This window comes from Rosa chinensis, chromosome 2 (genome assembly GCF_002994745.2).
Source record: "Rosa chinensis cultivar Old Blush chromosome 2, RchiOBHm-V2, whole genome shotgun sequence".
Classification (NCBI taxonomy): domain Eukaryota; kingdom Viridiplantae; phylum Streptophyta; class Magnoliopsida; order Rosales; family Rosaceae; genus Rosa; species Rosa chinensis.
Genome location: NC_037089.1, coordinates 51,005,524 through 51,031,215, shown reverse-complemented (window position 1 = coordinate 51,031,215; position 25,692 = coordinate 51,005,524). Strand labels below are relative to the sequence as shown.

At 37.4% G+C, this 25,692-nt stretch overlaps 4 protein-coding genes across 5 annotated transcripts; 2 read left to right on the top strand and 2 right to left on the bottom strand.

The window, feature by feature from the left end:
- Positions 1 to 348: 348 nt before the first annotated feature.
- Positions 349 to 2,470, bottom strand: LOC112184477. The gene is made up of 3 exons (XM_024322737.1): positions 1,311 to 2,470; positions 1,104 to 1,209; positions 349 to 1,017 (listed from the first exon to the last, which is right to left on the bottom strand). The coding sequence occupies exons 1-3, from the start codon at positions 2,468 to 2,470 to the stop codon at positions 349 to 351; spliced, it is 1,935 nt and encodes a 644-aa protein (XP_024178505.1).
- A 174-nt stretch (positions 2,471 to 2,644) lies between these two features.
- On the bottom strand, positions 2,645 to 3,787 carry LOC112184476. The gene has a single exon (XM_024322736.1). It carries the CDS (start codon positions 3,785 to 3,787, stop codon positions 2,645 to 2,647), a length of 1,143 nt encoding a protein of 380 aa, XP_024178504.1.
- A 14,129-nt stretch (positions 3,788 to 17,916) lies between these two features.
- Positions 17,917 to 20,294, top strand: LOC112183832 (PHD finger protein MALE MEIOCYTE DEATH 1). Of its 2 annotated transcripts, none has more exons than XM_040515552.1 (3): positions 17,917 to 18,201; positions 18,821 to 19,064; positions 19,155 to 20,294. In XM_040515552.1, the coding sequence occupies exons 1-3, from the start codon at positions 18,087 to 18,089 to the stop codon at positions 19,915 to 19,917; spliced, it is 1,122 nt and encodes a 373-aa protein (XP_040371486.1). In that variant the 5' UTR covers positions 17,917 to 18,086; the 3' UTR covers positions 19,918 to 20,294. The 2 variants fall into 2 exon arrangements, with proteins under 2 accessions (XP_040371486.1, XP_040371485.1); XM_040515551.1 differs by having other exon boundaries at positions 18,740 to 19,064.
- Positions 20,295 to 22,877: 2,583 nt separating this feature from the next.
- LOC112188292 (probable F-box protein At1g44080) lies at positions 22,878 to 25,433 on the top strand. Its single transcript, XM_024327389.2, has 2 exons — positions 22,878 to 23,484; positions 23,890 to 25,433. Exon 2 carries the CDS (start codon positions 23,894 to 23,896, stop codon positions 25,157 to 25,159), a length of 1,266 nt encoding a protein of 421 aa, XP_024183157.1. The 5' UTR covers positions 22,878 to 23,484; positions 23,890 to 23,893; the 3' UTR covers positions 25,160 to 25,433.
- The last annotated feature ends 259 nt before the right edge of the window (positions 25,434 to 25,692 follow it).

Here is a 25,692-nt window from a genome sequence, read left to right as displayed (position 1 = left end):
AATTCTTTATTTGTTTATACAATTGTATATATTTATATTCTTTATTTTATTTTTGTAAATAATACTTTTCTTTATTTGTTACACAATTACAGGTGTACCCTCAATCCCCGGATAGAACGATCCCTATTTGCTTATACTACTAACGATATTTCAGGGTTAAATTGTGCGCTTGCTTTGAGCGCATCACACAACTCAAAATTAAACAACACAGAAGACAATGAAATAACTAACATAATTGGAAGTGTTAATATACATGTTTCATCAAACACATCAGTACATATATATAGGCATTCTAAAACAAATCAATCACGAACAAACAACTTTAACTAAGTGTTTTTTTTTTTGCCCTCAGCCACGTTGATTGCAGTCATTTTCCACCCATATTGCTTCATCTCCAGGACGCATATAATTGCTATGCTGATCACCATCTATATTATCAAAAGTCTCGATGGATGGCATTGTTGCTTCAAATGGCTGTTGTTCTACTTCAATATCTTCTAACTCCTCATCCGAATCAGCCCCTTGATAATCTCTATCTAGGACCCTTACAACCACTGACCATTGAGCATCGAGGGGATCCTCAATGTAAAATATTTGCTTAACATGGCTAGCAAAGACAAAAACATCATTAAGATGACCTTTCCTATTCAGATTTAACAATGTGAACCCTAGTTCATCTACTTTAATGCCCCTAACATTCTCAACCCAATCACATTTAAACAACGGTACCCTAAACTTGTAGTGGTCCACCTCCCATATTTGTTGTATGACACCATAGAAGTCCATATCATCAGTTTTGGGATTTTTATCCTTTGCACTAGAAACTTGCATTGCATCAGCCACAAAAAAAACCCCACTGTTTTGCACTGATCGCACATTGTCCCGTTCCTTAGTGTTGAAATCAACACCATTAACTTGGTATCCACTAAAGGTCGGCACTACATGATTCGGTCCACTTGACATCCACCTCATTGTTTCCGAAACATTATTGTCCGGAAACTGCAGTTCATTTGAAACCTTCAAATCAATAATAGATTACATTAGCGTAATGTTGAAATCTTATTTTTTGTTAATCACTAAGAATCAAGTATATGATCGCATACCCTCTCTTTTAACCAGACAGCAAAGGTCTGGTTTTGTTTATCCTTAAACCACTTTTCATTTTTGGAAAACCTTGGATTGAGAAGCTTCAACAATTCCAGATGTTCACTGAATATCAAACACACAAAACTCAATGATTTAAGTAACAAAATATTTAATCAATTCACGGACTGTAGGAAAACTGATGATAATTAAAGTTTATGACTTACATGAAATAAGGACTTGCAGCCTCGGTATTCTGCAATATACACAGATGTGCTTGATGCATCTCCTTGCCATAGACAGAAATCATGGTAGCGCCTGATAGCGGTTTGGATGCATTACAGGCTCGTGGTTTGGAACTTTCAGGGATTCCAGCAGTAGAAGCATCACTAAGCATACGTTCAGTGCAAAACCCAACAGCCTCTTCAACAATATAAGACTCTGCTATGCATCCCTCAGGATGCGTTCGACATCTAACCCACCCTTTAAAGACTTTCATGTACCTCTCGAAGGGGTACATCCACCGAAAAAATACCGGACCAAAAAAATGAACTTCTCTTACGAGATGCACAGTTAGATGGATCATAATGTCGAAAAATGAAGGCGGGAAGTACTTCTCCAATAAGGAAACAGTAACAACCAAATCTGCTTGCATTTTTTCCAGCTTCGAAACATCGATCACTTTAGCACATATTGCCTTGAAGAAAAGGCAGAAGCGGATGATCGCATACCTAACCGGCTTCTCAAGAACAGAACGTAAAGCAATAGGAAGAAGAATCTGCATGATAGTGTGACAGTCATGCGATTTTAGACCGGCAAGTTTTAAATCCTCCATAGAGACAAGATTCCTTACATTTGATGAAAACCTAACAGGAACCGTCATTTCAAAAAAAGAGCCACAAACTATTTTTTTTTCAGCAAGCATCAAGTTCCAACTAGCCAGAGGTAATTTATCCCTTTTGGCACCAACTTTTGGGTTCAAACTAGCCCTAATACCCATCTCCACCATGTCCAAACGCGCTGCAACCCCGTCCTTTGTCTTCCCTGGAATGTTCAGCAGCGTACCAATGATGGCATCACAGCAGTTTTTCTCGATGTGCATGACATCGAGATTATGTCGTACCGGAATATATTTCCAGTACTCTAGTTCAAAGAAGACAGACTTCTTCTTCCAGCAAGGTCTGCCTTGGTCTTTAACACCCTTGGTAGGAGGAGAGCGTTTCTTTTTCCCACACACACAATTTAGACCCTCTACTCTAGCAAACACCTCCTCTCCGGTTAATGGCAGAGGAGGTAGGTCCTCCTCTACGGTGTTGTCAAAAGCAGCAGCCTGTTTCCTATACGGATGATGTCTAGGTAGGAACCTGTGATGTTTCATGAATGACATTTTTTTACCTCTCTTTAACCTATAAGGTCGAGTCTGGTCAAGGCATATTGGACAAGCATTGTATCATTTAACAATGCTACCAGACAAGTTCCCGTATGCGGGAAAGTCATTAATAGTCCACAGCAGCACCGCTTTCAATTTGAAGTAGTCCCCTCTTAGTGCATCATATATTCCCTAAACTCCATCCCACAATACTTTCAGATCATATATTAATGGCTGCAAGTAGACGTCGATATCGTTACCAGGTTGCTTCGGTCCCGATATTAACAATGTCAACATCATAAACTTCCTCTTCATACAAAGCCATGGAGGAAGGTTATATGTGACCAGTATAATTGGCCAACAAGAATACTTGCTGCTTAGAGAACTATGCGGGTTAAATCCATCAGAAGATAGGGCTAGTCTGAGGTTTCTAGGGTCGCTACTGAATTGTGGATATTGTTTGTCAAGTAATTCCCAAGTAGGAGAATCAGCTGGGTGTCGCATCATTCCATCTTTCTTTCTACCAGACTCATGCCAAGTAAGATTCTTAGCTGTGTTGGTCGATTGATACATTCGTTTGAACCTTGGGATTGGTGGAAAGTACCATAAAACCTTCGCAGGTATCCCTTCTTTCACAATTTTATCCCTACCCAATTTCCACCTTGGAACACCAAAGTTGGGGCAGATAAGAGCATCTGCATGCTGCTGTCTATATAAGATGCAGTCATTAGGACAAGCATGAATTTTTTCATACTCCATCCCTAAAGCACTAAGTGTCTTTTTCGCTTCATACAAAGACAAAGGAACCTGATTCCCTTCAGGAAGCAGACCCCCAATCATGATAAGCATATCTGAATAGCAAGCATCAGTCATTCCATGCTTTGCTTTCAAATTGAAGGTCTGAATCAGACCATTCAGCTTGGTTGTCTTCGTATAACCTGGGTACAAAGGTTGATCCCCATCCTCTACATACTTCAAAAACTCATTAGAGTCTTCGGAAATCTGCTCATCCTCACTTTCTCCAAAGCCCCAATCATTCTTCCATATCCCAGGTTCCCAATCTACAGTTTCAGATTCAACTCTACTGTCATTCATAGCAGATGTAGTAGGTTCCCCATGCCACCTCCAATGCTTATAACTCTCGTTAATACCATTCCAAAATATATGATCCTTAATAACTCCAACAGAAAATCCCTCCGTGTTACTACATTTCAAGCAAGGACAAGAAATCTTGTTTTTGTTATTGGCATTAGACTCGGCAAACTTGAGAAACTCTGCTAGTCCTAGCTCAAACTTCTTTGATCTTCTATCAGCATGCATCCATGACTTATCCATCTTAAATATATAGGTTCCTTCATATATAACAAAACACACTCAAATAGATGCTAATTCTAAAAGTAACATTGCTTAACATGCTCATACTTTTAATATACAATATATTCGTTAAGACTAGTACTGGTAAGAGTGGTCTTAACACATACAAATTCATCCACATATAGCTGCAACAATTACATCGATCCATGACAATTCTAATGTTCAGATTGCATACCATGCTTATACTTCTATTATACAAAATAATACAATACTCTATCATGGAATAAAAAATGAACTTATGATTATACTCAACTAGCTAGCAGTAAACGTATAATCATTATGTGTAGGCAAAGACATCAGCAAAAGGATAATTAGCTACTTGCTTACTCATATATGTATAAATCACAAACACTGAAGACTCACCAGAAATTTTTACAAAAAAGCCTTATGTTTTTCTCTACTACACTACTAGCAGTGAGTCTTCCTTCACAAATCCTTTTGTACCATCAAATTTCCCTATCAAGGTCAACAAAACATACGGAACATGTTAGAAAAAGAACTATTATTCAAACTCAAAACAAGAAAAAAAGACAAAGAAAATCAAAATATCAAAAATATTATAAATGATCCTAGAGTCATAGAAATTGCCGACTCACTTTGGGAATAAAAATTTACAACATCGTTACTTTGTGTTCAAAGCGTCTCCCCTGTGCACCAATCTTGCCCTCCTGGTGCATTTGATATATTCTTGTGTTAGTACAACAAAGGCTTGCATAAAAAAAATGCCTGCTATACATTTGACCACCCATCATGGAGTACGAAGAAGTTACAAAACAAGTTTAAAGAGGTACAAAGGGGTTACAATCTGACCTCAGAGAATTTAGCCTCTAAACACATCACTAAAGTGAGCACTAGAATTATTCAATCCTTAAGAGTTTACTTTAAAAAAAAAATGATATGTGGCAATCTTAGCAATGCATATGCAAAGGGTCCTGGAACATTTCAGCTCTTAAAAGAGCAACCTTATTATTCTCCAAATTCCATTTTTCTCATTTTGTTCTTTTCAATTTAACCCCAACCCAATGGAATGTAATTCTGGAGCTATAGTAAAAAGAGAATTAGCAAACTATCACTACATTTATTAAAGAAAATCATCCAAATGCCTTACTGTAAAGACCCAGCTCAAAACTTCTTCTGAAAAACATCGTTAACTACTAATAAAGCAAGTAAGAAGTTTACGGTAACAAGATTACCGACCAAACCACAGAAAGTACTCCATATGGTAATTACAAAGTAGAAGTATATGCACAACTGTAAAGTATAATCAATCAAACATAATTATCAAGAAAAGAAACACAAAATCAGAAAGTAGAAGCCACTTGCACCACTACACAATTAAACAAAAGCAGCAATCTCATAAAGTCGAATCCAATTCTAACTTGAATACACTGACCAGTACATAAAACTCAAGTAGGGAGAAGAAAAATAAGTCATATAATTACTTCTTTAAGGACTTGTCAGATTGCTAAAACAAGCACAATACTATTCGTAGAAATAAACTCAACATAATCACAAAGAAGATTTCAGAAGATTGTGCATGCCATTAAATCAAAGTAACAACAACTCATAATCTTCAGTCCTAACTAGAAGTAATATTCTATTGGACAACAACCTTTTTTTTTTTTGAGAGCCAAGGTATTGATCAAGCAGAAAAACCATAATAAAATTTATCACATATTATAGATAAGCCAAGATGAAATTGCTTTCCCGAAGTTGGGTTCAAAAGACAAAGTAGAATAACATAAACTTCGAATACAATCCGAATACTAGCAATTGAACAAAACTGCTATTGTTTCCCAAAAAAGAAAGTTATCTGTTCTTGAAATACAAACTCAGGAAACCAAGCAATTGTTGAAGCAACATCCTATCTTAAGAAAGATTAGAGCTATTGGGCAACAATCTTTCCTCTAAGTCAAATTAGAACAAGGATGTCGAAACCCCAGAGTAGCAAAATTAATAGAATTCTAAAAGGCTAAAAGGTAAAACAGAATTGAAATCACATAAATTAGAAACAGGTTATTATTGAAAAACAGAATAAAAGAAAAGCCACTCCCCCAACTCAAATCAAACCGAGAATAACCAAACCATCCAAGCACACCAATCCCACAATCAGTTCATATGCTCAAGGCAATAGAATAATCGGACCACCAAATCCTCAACTCAATTTTCACAAATGAATTACTTACTTGATTTGAAAAGTAATAACTAACACATAACAAATTTACAAAGCCATGAATCTTGACCAAGCATCAATAGAGCAATAAAGAAATTCAAGTAAAATTATAAAACAGAGGAGTCAACCACCTAAAGCAAGACAACCATAGATACTAAACAACCCGAACGGAAACCCATCACTTCTGAAAACTTCCTCCCTTTGCCTTCTCACAGTTCAGTTTCAAAAGCAGCAAAATCAAACTCCCATTCTCATTTGTTCATCCTCCTTTTTCTTCTAACACTCAATCGATCCCCTCCCTTATGTTTTCGGTTTGGTTCTTTTTTTTCCTCTTTTCATCTTCCTCTTCTCTCTTTTCTTTTCCCGTCTTCTTCCCCTTTCATCTGATTTCTAACTCTCTTTCTTTTCTGTCACCCACGCCCCCCCCCGGGTGAACAACCAAACCAAACCAAACCTTCTTATCACTTTAACAATTATCAAGCAAAAATAAATAAATAAATAAAACAATTAATTAATACATAATATATATATATATATATATATAACAGAAAGTTTTAACTAAAGAAAAGTAACAAAATAATAAGAAATTTAAAAAGAAACTAACCCAAAAACAAAAACACTTTGAAGGTGCAGGATATCACACTTACACTGATAAACAACAATCTAAATAGGACCATAACCCAATTTTCTTTCTTCTCAGAAGGAAACTACCACTACATTACTGAGATACACAAATACCATTCCACTGCTGCACTAATTCAATTCATTGGGCAACAAAATAGACCATAAAATTATTTGAATCACCAAACTCAATTCAGTTTTTGGTTCTTCAAAAAATCAACCATGCTTATCAGGACGGTGTCCTCCCCATTCACACTTTCCTATTAACAAAATCAGTTCAAAAGTCTACAAAGGACTAACCTTGCTACAATCACAGCAACCAAGCCCCAATGGTCGATATAGCAAACTAATCTTTCTTGCAGGGAACTCTTGTGTTGGCTCTTGATTGCTTCGGGGTGAAGAATCTGAAGGTATAGATCTGCAAAACAACCGTGTTTCAATTAAATTTACCAATTTCATCTATTGAGAAACAAAACACATGCATTAAAAACCCAATAAAAACGAAATTGAACGAAACCCAGATCATATAAATCCCAGAAAAATTGACTAAAGCCAACACCTTTCTCAAAACAAAGCTTCAATGGTGCAGTCGAGCTTCGAGGACAAAGGGAGAGGTCTAGTACCGGCGACCGTCCATGAGAGATTGAGAGAGAGAAGACGACGACTCACTGAGTGATTGACTTCAGATTCAAGAAGACACCAAGCAAAGTCATTGAATGTCGCCGTTTCGTCGCCGTCGTCTATCAAGGTGGCTGAGAGAGAGAGAGAGAGAGAGAGAGAGAGAGGTCTGGGTTATTTTGAACGGTGTTTGTTATTTTGACGAGGATGAAAGGCACCCCATCCCCAAATAGAAAAGAACCGAATCGAAATTAGCTGAGAGAGAACACAGATCGGAGAGAGCTGAGAGAGTTAAGTGAAAAGGAGAGAGTGAGGCTGATGTTTTAGTTTTCGCGGGTTCCTGATCTAGCTAGCTAGGTCGAGATGACAGAGCTGATTGATCGAGTGAGAAGGATAGAAAGCGACTTAATTGCGAGGATATATGTCAAATAGCACAAGTCAAAATTACTTGGGAAATTTTAAAACAACCCCCACATTGAGACAACATTTAAATGTTGTCTGAATGTCACAACATATTCCAGTCAACTAGGGCATATGGCTATTTGAGAGGGAAAAGAATTCATCAACTTTTGGATATCCCTCCAAATTTGAGATAGAAAATCACCACCTTCTACAACTACATAAATGTGTTGTCTGAATGCTCACCATTTATCCAAATTTGAGATAGGAAATCACCACCTTCTACAACTACACAAATGTGTTGTCTGAATGCTCACCATTTTTCCAAATTAAACCAGTATGGTTTTAGTGTATATTCATACGATAGAAAAAAAAATTATTTCGTCTGAAAAACTCAGACGACATAAAACAAAACTTATGTCGTCTGAAGTGTGTCGTCTGAAGGCCTTTTTGGCATAGTGACATAGTTCAGTGTACATAGATATACAATATTAACTTACAATTTTGTTGAACTTGTCAATTGTTGCCAAAGGTATTGTGCCAAGCGGAACTTGTCAATTATTCCTAGCTAGTTCCCTCACTCTGAAATAAAAAAAAGGAAGCATATAAAACAAGCTAAGGTGACAAAATGGAAATGAAAGGTTATCACATGCACACAACCACCAGTGTCATTATATTCAAGGTTTAATAAATAATATATATATATATATATATATATGTGTGTGTGTGTGTGTGTGTGTGTGTGAGTTACATAATCTCTATTCCACATTACCATAGACCTGTTAAGTTGGAACAGTTTTCTCAAGCATAAAGGCAGTTCTTTTACTTTTAATTAGTAAATGATAGGGCAAGAATTGCCATCGCCTGTTTATCCTCAGAAGCCTAATCAAGTGAGTTTACATAGCCAAAGAAGAAACATTCAAAAACATGCAGCAACAAGCAAATTTCAAATGCAGTAGGACGGTGGTAAAGATTACTACATGACAAAGTCTGCCAAGATAGAAAAATACTCTATCAAAGGTCTAACATGCTTGCTAAAAGATATCACAACAGATATAGAACTCCGAGTTTCAAGTATTACCTTGATCGATCCTTTCCTTGATAAGTAAACAGGCCAACTTAATTGAAACACAGTCCCTTGAAATCAAAAAAAGGAGAAATTTAATCACCTTAATCAAAACAATCATTACACTATCACTCCAGCATAGAACAATAGTTTTCAACAAATTAAAGCTTCAAAACAAGTTTAATAGCAGTCCACAATTTCAACAATCAAGCTTACAGTACTCACCAATCTTGCTCTAGCAATGAATACCAACAATAGCAGTGAAGCTCAATGCACCAGTCAAACCCACTCTACAGCTTCTTCCAACTCCACCGTATATGCCTTAATTGTGGGGTTGTTGAGAATAATAAACAAGGCCATCAGATTTAATCCTCTATTTTAACAAGTCCTAGATTCCTTCTGGAAGATATAATAATAAACATCAAAACTTTATATCATCCAATAGTTATTTTCTGTACCTTTCCAGTGTCATCAGATTCATGCATAACTTATTACAAATACATCTTTTTTTCATGAATTTTAAGACAATTCATGAATTTAAGACAATAGTTCAAAGAAATTCAACTTACTACATTGTTATGTAACTAAAATGAATGAAGTGAAAATGCTCATATACGCCATCTTTCATAATAGGGTTTGCAACCTGTCAACTAGTAAAGGGAAGGCCGCTTTCACAGACTTGAGGTTTATGCATTAGGCATGAACATATCAGTTTACCATGAATTTTGAGTAAACTTCTGTAGGATCAGCTTTATTGTTTTTTATATCTGTATGCATATAACAGAAAGCACCTTGCAAAGCCACATCTAAGTGACATCTTTCTAGTACAGGGAATACAATTTTACCTAAGATGTTTCCTTTCCATTTTTGGCTAGAGAATTTGAAAATACTTTCAATCAAGTTCCCTAACGGCCTTGGGAGGAAGTAGAGTTTTTAGTGGCTTAAATTTAACATTTGAAGTCACAATATTGAACTTTCAAACAGTGACTCTAGACTGAAACAATTTCGATGTATAGTCTATGAGACCACTCTTGATAACAGGATGACAGTTCTACATCTTTTATGTCTTCTAAGTTCAGTAATCTAATTATGTCTCGACAAGCTAAAACAAATTTGCATCATGTTCAACACTGCATCACATAATCACACTATCCTCATGCATCTATTCACAACCGTAGATGATAAACACATAACAGCACTGAAACATTTGTAGAGTCAAAATGTGGGGTAACTAACTAGCACTTGAATGCAAACAGCAAACAGCAACCATTCACTTAATTTCATTTTTTTTTAGCCTTGTGTTGGTATTTGAGTCTTTTGACCTTCTCCTCTTCCACCCTATCAATTCCCAAGAGGGATAAGACTCTTCATATGATTGTTGGAAGAAAGGTCTTAAGCACATATATCATAGGGCTCCCTTCTTCCCTAAAAGCTTTGACCACTAAAGTTCCTCCCGTTAACAATAATCACATCACTTTCTATAAGCAAGATTAACATGAAATAATTCATTGCAAGCCAATAAAACTCATTCTTCCTTGTCCCAACAAGAAGAAACTGAAAAAAGAAAAGCTCAGAAAACCAGTTCCAACCAAATAGATACATGTTTTTAAAGTGCATGCATATTCACAACTTGCTTTTCGTACACTATCATACCTGAGGTGAAAAACCAATATATCCAAACTTCAAAACGATATTTGTACACAAAAAAACAATCAGGCCTCTTTTGAAATGCTGTCCTTGACTTATGGAATACTAATTGAAGAAAAATCACCACATTTCAGCTTGGAAAGCAAGATTGACATTCAACATTCAAGCAATACAAGCCAATGGAAACTGAAAGTCACCATGATACTCCAAACTTTCAATATTGTAACCGAACCCTCTATTTTTCCATGAATTTACAGTCAATTTACTGCACAGAATACACATCTTCAATCAAGGCAAATGGCAAAAAGAACACTGAATCTGCTAAGCCTAAACTAAATACATCTTCAATCTGCTAAACTAAAGCTCTCTCCCTCCTCTGCATTTCTATGGTGGTTTGGTGATTGATGAGAGTGCAGCAACGAGAAGAAGAGGACGGTCACTGTAGCAGTTTTGAGTCAACGCTGATATCTCCCGATTCCGGCCACCTCCGGCGATAAACCTTAGTCGATTGGAAGTGCCTTGAGACGTAGATGATGCTATCCAAGTATTTGGCTACGATTTGAAGCGTGGAGGAAGAATCGAAGGTTTGAATTTTTATCTCACTGTTCATAATCTGGGTTTACTGTGTTCGTAATTGTTGAGGCAGTTCTAGCTGTTTTCTGGCTTGGCGGTAGTTGAGAGAAGTGTTTAGGAGGTTGAGATGGAGCTACTGCCAAAATTTAGTGGCCATCAGAGGTGGTGGCCTGCGGCGCGTGGGGCCCACTCGCCACCGCTGTGGGAGGTGCATGGCAGCTAGGGCTATCAATGAGTCGTGTCGGGTCAATGTATTTGTCATGTCGCAAGAGACAAACCCAAACCCAAACTCAACCCATTTAATAATCGTGTCAAAAATTTAAACCCAAACCCAACCTATTCATTAAACGGGTTACCCGTTTCCAACCCGCTTAACCCATTTAATAAATAGGTTGGGTTCGGGTTAGACAAAATCACCCATTTAAAGGTTAACAATACGACCCTTTTAACTAAAAAAATGCATAAATTGATTAAATTCGCTAAAAACTCCACAAGACGAAGAATATAAATAATTATATATAATTCATAAATAATTAAATCCAATAATTATAAAGCAAAATATTTCAAATTGTTTAATCCTATGATCAAATACTCCTAACGTCCAAAATTTCAAGAATAAGTACAGCATAATTGGGTTATACTGGTTCACTTCGTGTTGGCGGGTTGACCCGTGGCAGACCCATTTATTAAATGGGTCATGGCGGGTTGACCCACGGCCGACCCGCTTTTTAATCGTGCAGGTTCAACCCGCTTTATTTCGTGCGGGTTTCGAGTCGTTATCGGGTCGTGTCAGAATTGACAGCTCTAGTGGCAGTGCGTAGAACAGTGATTTAACTTCTATTTTTAGCTAGTAAAATTCTATATTTGGTGTAGAGATTATATATGTAAATTTGGTGAAGATTGGAGAAGTTTTGGATCATTTTCTAATTTTCAAAGATTTAGGATTTCGATTATCGATTTACGAGAATCCAACCGTTGGATTTCTCTCGAATCTGCCCTAGAACTTGTAAATTAATGAAATGGTGCTAGTGGTAAAGTTTGGGTTGAATCGGAAAAAGGAAATGGAGATGCTGACTTAAGAGGATTGATTTTGGAATCGTATTTAAATGCCGAATTGTTATTCACCGAATATAATTGTGTACAGGGCGCTATACCGAGTTACCGCTCGATGAAGAAACCCATATGCCTGATCGCCTATATAGTACTGTGAGTGGACTTTTATTTTCAAAGAATGATGCATGCCCTTATTTTTTTCCGAAATAATAATTTATTTGTCATTTTATTTTTCGAGCATAAAATTTTGCTTTGGATTATAATTTTGGCGTTGTTTTTCCATATGAATTTTGGATACGAATTTATTATGCTCGGATTTGGAGTTATGATTTATTTTCAAGAATAAGAAATCCGGGGCGGGTCCTGTCAACTGATCTCGGAGAATCTCAGGTAAATGCATCTCATGCATAAGCATGGGATTGCAAGACATGTTGCAATCCCCGAGTAAATTCAAGTCTGTCCGAGTCAGCCCTATGTTTTAGGAAGGTCGATTTTGGGAAGTATCTTTTGGGTTTTGGGTTATTACGTTTCAAAGATATTTCCAACTATTAAAATCGAGGTTTTAAAGTCCTGATCGTTTTAGGATTTACTATTTTTATTGGATATCTTTTATTGCAAGTTATTTCCTATTAGGAATCTAATTAGGGTTGAGTCATTAGGTTTGAGGATCGGTCTTTGTTAGGTCCATAATTACCTAGTAATTATTTCTCTAATCTTGTACTTTGCTTAACCTTTGTGTTTATTTATATATATTTATTATGTTTTCCTTATCATGCTAGGAAATGATGGAGAAGCTTGGAAATGCACTAAAAAGTCAATCTTAGCACATTTTCCTACTCCGTCTAGGAGAAACCGAGCTAGGCAAGGAAGGAGGAGCGGTAGACTGAGCAAATGAACTCCAAATGAGTTGAAACCTTCCATATCCATTCTAGACATCCTAAGGATCATTTTTTATGAAGAGTGTAAGAGCTAGTTCGGAATGGAAGGCCTTCAAAAGATTGGTTCAATTTTCTGCACTAGAAGACAAAAACTGTAAAACCGGACCTGTAAGGATTCCGGCAGCATTTCCAGCCACACCACGGTGAACTAAGCTCTGAAATTTTACTAAGATGATCTACACTCATGGAGGAACATTTGGTATGAAGAAGTAAAAGGCCAATTCCAAACTCTCGATGGAGATTCAATTGAAAAAAGAGAGGAGAAGAAATTGTGCAAACGGACAAAAAATGGGTCAACAGTGGTCAACGCCGGATTCTGGACATTTCCGGCCGAGTTGGTAGGCCGAGAACATGTGTGGAGGACAAGAAAGAGCTGACTAGGGTAGAGATTTTAGGTGGGAAGACTTTAGGTCTAGGTTATTTTGAAATTCAAAATTTGAAAGATGACAAGTGGTCCAATTCTTACACCTTACAATTGTCTCCCATTTATTTCCTTGTTCCCCTACACAATGACCCTTCTACCCTTACTTTTTCATCTCTACCAAAATATCTTTTTAGGTCATTTCTATGTGGAATTAAAGACTATATCCACATTTTGTGCTTACACATTTGTCAATCACATCTAGTCCTTCATTTCTTTTGATCTCCACCCTCCATTCATCACTTTTGGCCTATAAAAGCACCCTCCCCTAATTTGGACGTTTTTCATGTCTTCCTTCATCCATTTCATCTTCTTCCTCTCTTCATTTCCTCTCCATTTTCCATAGTTCTTCATCATGCATGTAGTTGATAGTTCTTAGTTTGTGTAGAGATAGGTGTATAGCTTCTTGGGTTCTTGGTTTTTCCTTACCAAAACTGAAGTATCTATACACTTTTGATCAATCACAACTCTAGTTTCATATATTCAAGCCTTGTTCATCATAGTTCTAAGAGATTTGTGGAATTGTATGGTGTTTTTAGTTCCGTTCTCTTACTAGAAACCAAAAATACCATACTAGGAAGCATTTCTCATTTTGTTTTGCATCTTGGAGGGTAGAAAGTGTTCTTAGAGGTACGGTTTGGTTCTTTTTGGAACCAAACATGTGGGTATTCCTTCCTCTCTCTCTACTCTTTTCTCTCTTTACTTGATGCTTTATAAGTTTATGGCTTTAATTTATGTAATTATGGGTTGTGAGTAGAATAAATTTGGGGCTAGGATTTAGCTCTAGCCGAATTTGTGTACAAACTATGTAGTTAAATTTAATATGGATCATGCCATGAATTTCTACTTTGCTAGTTTAATTGTTCATCATTTATGCATCTTAGATTTGTCACCTAAGGTTGGTAAGTGTTGATAATTTTACGGAAGTATGCTAGGCTTGACAAACTTAGTAAACTAAAGCATGTTGCAAATGTAGAAATGGTAATCTTGTGATAATCAAATAAGGTTGCTTAAGTCCATACAATTGGGCTTATCATGTGGATGTGGCTTAGGTGTCCGATAATCAAGGGATCTTATACGATGATTTCTAAAAGGCTCGTTTTAGGATGTTTGATATATACTCGGTATTTTGGGAGGTGATTTGTATTGTCGAGGTGAGTGGGTTTGTGTAATATGTCTCAAATATTCTTATTTGGTATAGAAATTGTGGAAAAGCATGACTTTAGCTATTTACGAAATATCTCTCTATTTTCAAGTGAAGCATGTCTATTTGCACAATATGTGGAATTTATACATATTATGTGCTGGATCCATTGTTTGACTAGTCATGGAATATGAGAACTTCTTGATTGGTTATGCTGAAGTAAGGATGTGTCACATGGTGGTATATGGCTAGAGAAGGCCATTAGGGTGCATGTGGTGGTCACTAAATTGAAGGATAACTTATAAGAAGGGATGCAATGTGATGAATTGCTATGAATTGATGTGAATACGACATGCTACTGTCTAATGTGTGTAAAATGACATGACTTTACTGGCATATTACATGATCTACTCACTGAGTGTGTAATTTTGCTCACCCACCCATCTCTAATATATTTTGCAGAGAAATACTAAGGCCTCGTTTCGTTTGTAGAATTGAGGACTCAGGAAAGGAAAGTCATTACTTTCCTTTGTTTGGTAACCACAAACTCCGGAAATACTTTCCTGACAAAGGGGAAAGTATGGGGGAAATCATTCCACTCAGACCCCATGGGATTGATTTTCCCTTCCCATTTCCCAGCATTTATTACAAAAGCTTTGGACAAAATGCCCTCTCTTGCATAAAAAATTGGTGTACCTTTGAATTTTTATGATGTTGTTTTTATTTTAAAATACAAGGGTATTATTGAAACATTGATATATTTTTATTTTCCTTTCCTGCACCAACCACCAACCAAACACCGGAAGGGAAATCAAATAGTATTTGTTGAATACTTTCCCTGCTTTACCAAACAGAGGAAAGGAAATCTGACAGGAACTTTAGTTTCCTTTGCCCATGGGAAAGACAAGGGAATTGATTTCCCTTCCGTGAACCAAACGAGACCTAAGAGTTTGTCGAGTCAAAAATGCATTGGACGAGCCTAGAATGGAGAGGATAAAAGGAAGAGGTTTATTTACATTCTGCTTTGTAATCTCATACCTCGAGTTCGGCCTTAGGTGCTTGAGATTCACCGATATCGGGTCCAGGGCGTGACACAAATATGAGAGTCAAACTATACCTCATTCTGACTCAAACTAAAAAAAAAAAAAAAAAACATAGAAAGAAGAGGTTTATCTTCATTAGGAGCCTAGAATGAAGAGCATAGAAGGAGGAGGTTTATATACATTCTGATTTGTAACCCTCACACCTTGCATTCGGCGTTAGGTGCTTAAAATCCACCGACACTGGGTCTGGGGCATGACACAAATATGATAGTCAAACTATACCTCATTCTGTATCAAACTTGAAAAAAATAAAAAGAACCCTAAAATCCCAATTCCCAGATTTCCCAGTTCATCAGTTCATCCCTCTTGAGCTTCCCAATCTACTCTTCCCAATTCTCAACCAAATACCAATTCGTCCCTCTTCAACATCAATGAGTCACTGAGAATCAGAGATGACGAGCTTCGATTAGTGGTGGCAAAGTTGGAGAGGCAGCGGGACAAGGTAGTGAGAGGTCAAGGACCTGGAGGGAGAGTTCGAACCGAAGATTATTTGTAGAAAACGCCCGAAAACATATATAGGTTCTGTTCAAGGAGCCAATCAGAGAGAAGGGTTGGTTTCGGAAGAGAGTATTTAAAGCTCAAGAGTTGTCGGGCGTCTTTGTAAGCTGAAGAGGAGGAAGAAGAAAGAGTTGCAAACCACTTATAGGAGGAGGCTTCAAATTCAGATTCAATAGAAAGTAGCTCACCTAGAAGCTGAAGAGCCGAGATGAGTTTAGAGCCTCGACAGTGGTGGCTTGGCGACCATGGCTAGCTTTTACTACTTGCTTTGATCTGTTTTTTTTTTTTTTTTGGTGGCTTATTTGGGTTTGAAAACTCAAAAAGGCGGCCCAAAAAATTTCAGTCTAGGTTTTGTTCAATCCCAGTCTATGGATAACATAATTTGGACCCACTCGATCCTGAGCTCAGCTAATTTGTATATGGGCTCGGCCTATGGCTAGCTTTATCTATCCGTAAGACTGTAACTCACATCCACAGTCAGTGTTTCACTCTAAGAGCAACTCCAACAAAGGGTGCCAAATCTTAATGGGTAGTTCTATTCAGACCTTCCAATTCGCTATTTGGACCTCCTTCATTTTTGACACAATTTTAAAACCAATTTTACCCCTCTACAAAAATAATAAATAAAAAAACCTGCATCTACATCGTTGCATGCAGCTCCCCTCTTACACTTTGCAGTTCTCTCTCCAATTCTCTCCCTATCCATAAAATTTAGAAAGTTAAAATTCAAACTTTGAAATAACTACGGCATCTTATTTATTTGAAATCACCATCTAATCAAAGATTAAGAAGAGGAAGAAACACGTTTTGATCAAAACTGAAAAACAAAAAAACAGAAAAAGAAAAACATGTATCATATGATCTAAGCAGTAGACATCTTTCTTTCTCTCCAATTCTATTGTAATCCTCTATCTATTCTCCTTTCCCTCTTCCTCACTATTCCCTCAGGTCTCTCTTCTCATTTTCCTCTCTCTCTTCTCGTACTCATCTCCTAATTGGTTGTCACTAGCTCCAGGAGCTTGAGAGGTCTTCATTGTTTCATTTGAAGCTTATAATTAGATTCTATAAATTATAGATTGGATGATATTTGAAATCTTTGAATTTAAATTTATGCAATTTCAATGTCAATATTTCTTTGAAATCAGAAAACAAAAACAGGGTCAAGACTTACTTTCACTGACTTTTCTCTTAACCAAAAAAGGATTGACCAAGATTCATCAAACCTAGCTGGGCAATCAAGAATTATAAGGTTCTTTAAATTGGTCCAATGGAAATCCAACTTCCATTGCATCAAGTAATGCCAAATTGTTTGAAGAATAACACAATATGGGGCTTGAAATTGAGAGTTCAACTTAGTCGATCGTAATTACCAAAAATAGAGAAATTGTTAACCTTAAAAGAATATTTTCTTTTTTTGGTGTGCTCCCAGTTGATCGTGAAAGCTAACTAGAGTCTTGAGGTGCAAAGTTTTTATTTTTTATTTTTTTAGTTTTTTATTATTGGAACATCGCATATATAACAAAGGTGTAAAGAGATAAAAATAGGGTTAAATCAGAAAGTTTAGTGGCAAAAAAAATGAAGTGAGGTCTAAATAGTAAATTGAGAGGTCTGAATAGACCCGTCCAATCCTATTTTATTACCCAAAAAAAAAAAAAACATACACCAAAGTTTTTATTTAAAAAGATATACCCGGTGTGTTTTATCCCCAATTTTAATGGTGTCTTTATAATAAAAAACTAGTGTAATAAAAAATTACGGAGTGATGGTAACCCTGTAGAATAAATACGCCAGCTTATAGTTATAGCAGAGTTCCAAACCAATTCTGAAAACTTTCTGAGGAAGCAAAATCCCTATTCCCCCATTTTCGACTTCACACCATCAAAGTTTCTAGCTTTCTTGACAATGTGGTATACTTTCAGAGGCGACCTTCTTGCACGAGGGTTTGGGCAGAAGATTGTTGTCTTCCTCAACAAGAACGCGGCCGTGCAGACTATGCGATTCGAGGCATGAAGACATGGCTGACGGAACTAGAAATTGGGGGTGCGACGATACCACTTTTCACCATTGAAGATGACGAAGGAGCTTGGCCAGAACCGTCTTGCAAACACTGCAGAATTGCAGGTAAAGTTGTAATCTTCGAAACACCATCATGATATTATGCCAAAAAAGTGTGAAAGACTGTATCTTTAACCCTCATTTCCATCAAAATTGAGTTTTGAATTGGTGGCTTGCCTTTTCTGATATGGTTCCTTTGATTTAGTCTAGTGTTGCTGTATCTGTTACCTTAGGCGTCTTTGTTTATTTTTGGGTGGTTTCAAAAATGTGTGTGTTTCTTGCCTATCAATTTTCTGAGACCAAAGCCCCTATTCAAATTCAGTAATGCATTACTTTCTTGACAATGATGTACAGGTTCACAGGGGTAAGAAAGATTAGAGATAACTATACTAGATATTAGAGTTAACTATACTAGCATCTAGTATCTTCAACAAACTATAATTATCTACATGAACAGATTAGACAACAAGGATAGAGACGTGAGGGAGATACATAGATAGACTCGTGCTAACAGATTGAAAGACTGTACCTTTAAATCCAATTACCAAACATAATGCATTCTGAATTGCTGGCATGTTCTGATTTGTGGTTTGGCACTTGGCAGGTTCTTTTGTTTTAGGCTGCTGCTATATCCTAGCCTATTATGATTTTCATGTTTGGTTATTTGTTGGGTTTGAACTTGCAGACTGCGAAAGCATTCATGTTTCAAAGAAACGGTTCCATATGTTAGTTCCAGTTGAGGAAGTGTGGAATGAATGCCTTAATGAGAGTGTTTTGGATAACCCACAAGGAAATTCCTTGCTGTATGTGGTGATACACATGAATGCCTATGCCCATTTGCTTTGGATTCAAAGAAGTTCTTCTGGTGTGATGTCTGGCAGTAACCTCATGGACATATGGGACTGTCTATGTAAAAATCTCGAAATAAGGTATTGAATTTTTCATATTCATATTAATGTTGTTGTAAAAATAACTTGTATTGGTGCGGAATTTAAAGTAATTGACTGCATGATCTGGAGGGATGTTACATTGGAGGATGTTTCCAAGAAAGGGAATGTTGATCTTCGCTTGCTCTGTGGGGTGGCTTACGGAAGATCCTGGTTCGGTAGGTGGGGATACAAATTTTGGAGAGGGAGTTATGGAGTAGATGAAGTGAAGTATGAGATTGCCCTAGCTTGTCTCCGTAACCTTGACATTTCTCAGGTTGTTGAAGTGTTTCGCAAGGTGGAAGACCAATATGCTCTAGTTCATCGTCTAGAAGGAGTACTTGAACGTTACCGACGTCTCAGTCATTCCCCATTCAAGACTTTAAGTGACTTGCTTGTGTTCATTCTGACTTATCCTGCCAAATCAAGGATGGCAAAAGAGGCATGTACCATTGCAAGCATACCCCGCAAAGGTTGGACTAGGGAGCAAATAAACGAGACGTTAAAGGTACTGATCAATATACTGGATAAGAGAGGCCCTGTAAGCGGGGAAGACCTCATTGAGGCAGCTAGCTCCAAAGTAAGTCCAGGTGAGCTACTGGAATATGTGATTTCAACAATGAAGAATCTGAAGTGTGGAATGCACCAAATTGTGGCTCGTAAGGAGAATCCAATCTCAAATCTGACGGAGTATAGTCTGGAGACTGTTCCTCTCCTGACAACTGAGGCCATTGATTATTACGGTGATGCAGTTTTTGTATATGAAACTGTTGTTCTACAATACCCTGAAGTCGGCAGTGAATATTCAATGGTGAAGTTGTGTGTAGACACCATGTTAAATTGTGCATATCTGTGATTGCTGCCTTACAGAACATAAGGAAAAGCAGCTTGTTGCGGAAGCAAAGGAGAAGAGCAAGGCAGAGCTAGACATTATTGGAGAAGATGAAGTCAGGCAAATCTAAGATGAGATAAATGCATGCAGCTGCCTTTTGATTTTGCTTTACTTCTATTTGCTGTGTTGGAAGTGGTAGTGTAGATAACTCACCACAGATAGAAAGTGTGGCTTTTAAGTGTAATGGTACAGAAAACAGCAGCTTTACCTTATTGCTTCACATTTGTTTTGCTCAAGCTGTAAGTGATATTGTAGAGAATTCAGAACAGTCGGACATTTGTTCGTTTCGCTCAAAGCCTGTAAGTGATATTGTAGAGAACTCAGAACAAACGGAGTGTAGATTTGCAGCAAATAGATATAGACAATAAAACAATTGATCTTTTTGTTGATGTCTTTCATCTTTACCTGCCTTTGTGATATGATGGTGTCCGATTTGTGTGGATTGAAGTATGTTACTCCAAGTTGTAGTTCACCTTCAGACAGTAGACTATAGTAGAGTGCTTGATGGGGACTAAAGCAGGGATTTGGCAATGAGAGATGTGATAATTAAGTAAAAGGGTTTTATCTTCACTCGCTAAAATGAGCTTCAAATCATGTATACCTGTGGTGATGGTGTATTCTCACTTGGAACAAGTCCCATGGTAATTTTTAGATTGTTCGAATTGTTCTTTTTTGTCCTCCCTCTCTCTCTCTCTCTCTCTCTCTCTCTCTCTCTCTCTCTCTCTCTCTCTCTCTCAAACCTCTCTTTTGAGATTGTTTCTGTTTGATTTATGAAATTCTGTGATTTTGATTGGTTTTTGTTTGGTTCTCAATCAAACTTCTGTAACTTTGAAACATATCCGAGGGAAATTGGTTGCGTGGTTCTGCATGATTCAGAAGCTTTTACGTTTTGATGTGTGGATCTGTTCATTCATACGTGCTTGCTCTATTATGTTTTGGATTAAGATGATGCTCAGTAGTTTTTAATTAATAGTAGTGTTATACTGCTCTTGTGCAATAATGGAATTAAAACTTTTTAAATCAGGTTGAGGACTGGAAAAGAAAGCTCGCGAAGCAGTAGAGTATAAGTAAACAACCCAATAGATCAGATCAAGTTCAGTTCTCTTTCAGATAAATTTGAATGCCCTTTTGTTTGTTTAGCAAATAAAGCTGTGGATGTGTATTCTTCACTTGGAACAAGTCCCATGGCAGAACATGCTGGGAGAAGAGAGCAAGATGATTGGACCAGGGGATTTTGATCATAGGGTAACTCTAGGCTCATGTTATTAGGTGTTTGGTGTACAAAATGTGTCTCATTTTACTTTCCTCATGTAAGTGGGAGGTGAAATCCTTTTCTTACCTCTTTATTCGTACTTTTATTTCATTGTGTTCCTTGCCTAGTTAAACATGTCAAAATGGGATCTTCTATTCCCAAACAAAGATCGTATTTTAGATATTCTCATCCCCACAAACTGATTTTATTCACCATCACTTGCCTCTCAAAGCCCCTCAAAATCACCAAAACCTTAAGGCTGGTTGCCTCGACTGCTCTGTCTCCTACTCCAATAAACCCTTTCTTCCCCTCAACAGCAACATGGATACTCCTTTTGAACAAGAGCTTTTTTGTTTAGTGAACTCATTAACTCATTTGATCTTTCAATGTTGGCTTACACTCTCGAGAAGGAATTAAGGAACTCCTCGATACAGTAACACCCGCAGACTGAATTCATAAGCAATTCATAACATTTGCTCTATCACACCATCACTAATAGAGAGGGGGATCTAGACCCGGCCTATCCTCAATTTTTCTCATGTAGAGTTTCTGAGAATAGAATAAAAGATGAGTTTATACTATGAAGATGAGAAACAAGGAAACAAAAAAGACGTTCTCAAAACTGAATTAACAATTTTGTTCTTAATTTTGACGAATAATTAATTAGAGCATCTTTAAGAGCAACTCCAACAGCTTTCTTATAATTTCTGTATTATAGGGAAGCAAAAGTCAAAGCTTTAGCCTATTTTTCTTCTCTAACTCTAACAGATTCCCTATTTACAACAATCTCTAAAATCTCCATAATTCTCCCTATTTTACAGTAATTTCTAAAATCTCCATCTTTAAGAGCAGCTCCAACAGCTTCCTTATAATTTCTATATTATAGGGAAGCAAAAGTCAAAGCTTTAGCCTATTTTTATTCTCTAACTCTAACAGATTCCCTATTTACAACAATCTCTAAAATCTCCATAATTCTCCCTATTTTACAGTAATTTCTAAAATCTTCATCTTTAAGAGCAGCTCCAACAGCTTCCTTATAATTTCTGTATTATAGGGAAACAAAAGTCAAAGCTCTAGCCTATTTTTCTTCTCCAACTCCAACAGATTCCCTATTTTACAACAATCTCTAAAATCTCCATAATTGTTCCTTAAAATCTTAAAGATTGCTATAAATTTAGGGAATTTGGTTTTTTCTTTCCTCACTATCACTAAAATAGAGACAATTATAAGGAATCTGTTGGAGCAAAAGAGTCTTATTTTTTCCTAAAATAGAGAAAAAATAAAATTTAGGGAAGCTGTTGGATTGCCTAGTCAAATTTTAGTTTTAGATTTTTTTGAGCAATATGTCAAATCATTTGTAAATCAGCGAAATTACATGTAACGACCTATTCCAGTAGAGTTGTAAAAAAGAGTCGCTACTTAAGCAATTCAACTTTTTTAGCTGAATAATGAAGCTCATTCAAAACTACCCTACACTAGCTATGACAAAAACTCAAATTCTGGTGACATTTCTCAAAATTGAGAACCAACAAATTTCTCCCCCAAAAGAGGAGAAATTTTAACAAAAACAAAATAAAAGAGAAAAACTTGAGCCCAAGTCCAGTCCAATGGATCCAGGCCCAGGTACACACAAGCCAGTCCCTTAACCCAATAGACCATCATTAGTCTTGCAAACCAGTCAAGAATGCACCACGCACCCAGTGCAGTGCCGCCGACCACCGCCACCAGAAACACTCAATGACAACAGAAAAATCGATCCCATTCGCCACCGAGCCAAGCAACGACCATCTCCCGCAATCCCATGGCACCAGACCTCAAGCCCAGAAAAACTGGGCAAAGAACCAGAGTGCGCACAGACCTATCCCAATGGCAGATGAAACCCGACCCCCGACTTTGATCCCAACCAGATTTTCCCACATCCCGACAAGCCCAGCCACCATTCATCACATGTAGGCAACAACACCAATATGGTGAACCACCACACTGCTCCGTCTAAAATCCTCTGTGGCACTCCCACCACCTCCAAGGACAACAAGAAAGGGGAAGAGAAGTAGGCTTAGGCCTACATGCATGTTTTCCCATCAGCAAGAGTAGAAGAGAATAAGTCAAGACTCCAGCCTAACGGCTACGTTTTCGAACCCTAGTCATATTGATTTAGCTGAGCAATACCCGTCGGCTGAGCTGTCGGCAAAATTGGAGGACCTTTCCGATCGGCAACTACAGCCACCGGAGATTGAAGGACGGCAAGCCAACGCCGTCCACCGGCAGCAGTCGAAAAGGTACTTATCGATTTTTGGTTTGATTTCTCAATTCGCCCGCCTGTCTAGGAGTATAGTCTCGTGTGGTTCGATTAAAAACATAGACTAGTACTATTTTGGTTATCTGCTCAATTCATTTTCTATGAATTTGTTTGTTTATATATGGTGAGTAGTATCAGGGCTTATTTTATGGATTTTTAAGATTTTGAAAGGCATCTTGGATATGTGATCTTTGATGCATTTACGTCCTCTTTTTGGTTCATACTAAATTCTTCTGGTTACTAATCCTTCTCCTTGTGAGATTCTGATATCCTTTTCTTTTGGCATTTTAATTGCCTTTCAATTCCCCTGTTATTTCTACCCTTGTTATTTGTTTCTTTGCATTCTGTTTTCGTAATTGACGGGCCTCGATCTGTCATGTTGTAGGAACATGGCTGCTACCTTCCGCAAACAACTATTGGCAGACTGGTCTAGTCTTCCTCATGTCATTCTCTCAGACATTCTGGATAAGTTGTTGGAACCAATTGACCATGTTCGTTTTGCTGCCGTTTGCAAGGAATGGCATGCTCTCGCAACAGACTATAACCACACAACCCAGCGTTGTTTTAAGGTGCATCCCATGCTTATGATCCCTTCAGAATCCCAAGGAAAGCGAAAACTATACAGCATCTCTGAGCAAAAAGTCTACAACAACTTTGAGTTACCACAAGCTTGTAATAGCACTAAGAGGTGTTGTGGCTCGAGCAATGCTCCTGGTTGGTTGGTCGCAGTAGATCTACTAGGCGAACATCAACTCAGTACAACTCTTGTGAACGTGTTCAAAAGAGAAGTGACGCCCATTTGTCTACCTCCATTGCATTTCAATGCCCAGACTCATTGGTTCAGGGTTTTCTCCCCAAAGGTTATCTTATCAGCTGATCCAATTGCGAATCCAGACAATTATGTGGTTGTGGCAGTTTATGATAGAGTTTCAAGGTTCGCTTTCATAAAAGGAGGACAAACAGTCTGGACTTACCTTGAGGTCCGCTCCTTCTTTACTGATGCTATATTTTATAAAAGAAAAGTCTATGCTGTCGGACAATGGGGACGGATTACCTCGTTTGATGTTAATAGCAAGTCAGTAGAAGAAAATTTACTTACACATGGAGGATATCCGTTTTCATGTTATGCGCATAAGGGGTATCTTGTGGAAACAACCAAAGGAGACTTGTTGCATGTTCGAAGATTTTTGAAACAGAAGGATGTACCACGAGATCACTATTTCCATTATGAGGATAATGAGTTCTGGACTGAGAGCTTCAAGGTTTACAAGGTGGTGTTTGATGAGAGGGACGAATCCATTGTGGAGCAGGTTGAGTTAAAGAGTATTGGAGATGAGGCTTTGTTTGTTGGTGACAATCACTCGATGTGTGTTTTGGCTTCAAACTTTCCTGGGTGCCAGCCAAATTCCATATACTACACAGACGATTTGATAGAACTTGGAGAAGTGCGATTAGTTGATGATGGATCAATTGATATGGACGACATCTTCAGTTTAGTCAAACTAGAGGATGAAACCATCTCTAATGGACCAAGTGATATGGGCATCTTCAATTTAGAGGATGGAAGCATTACACAACATTATTCTCTAAATCCTTGGCACAGGAACATCCCACCTGCTATCTGGATCATGCCATTGTTTAATGGATTCGGCTAATTTACAGTTCATTTCACAATCTGGAGCCATAGTGTATCTTCTCATTCTGTTGTAACTTTCTATATTATTCATGTACAAGATTAGAGTTGCCCACTAGTGATTAGCATGCTCATACACTCGTTATATGAAGTGTTAATAGAAAATACAAAACTTCATTTGATTAGGTGCTGCAGGTGTGGATTTTACTTGATGAAATCGATTAGTTTAAAGGCCAAGTTTAGTAGAGGTTTCAGACCCTTTTTTTTTTTCTTTCTGTCTGGCACTTCATAGATGAACATGCTAGCAGTAAGCTTGGATTTGAACTTTGTTTTAGTTCTCGCTGGAATATCTAATTTATACCAAGAAATTTTAACATTCTAAAAGGTTTGTTCCATATTTTGGTCGTTGGTTTCTCCTCTTCCAGTTCTATTTCAATCATTTTCGATGATCCAACAGTCAAGGACTGCAGTTCTAGAGAAACAAGATTTTCAAAAAATTTCAACGAAACAAGTTATCACTCCTTGTCTAAATGTAATTACTTTTCCTATTCCCTT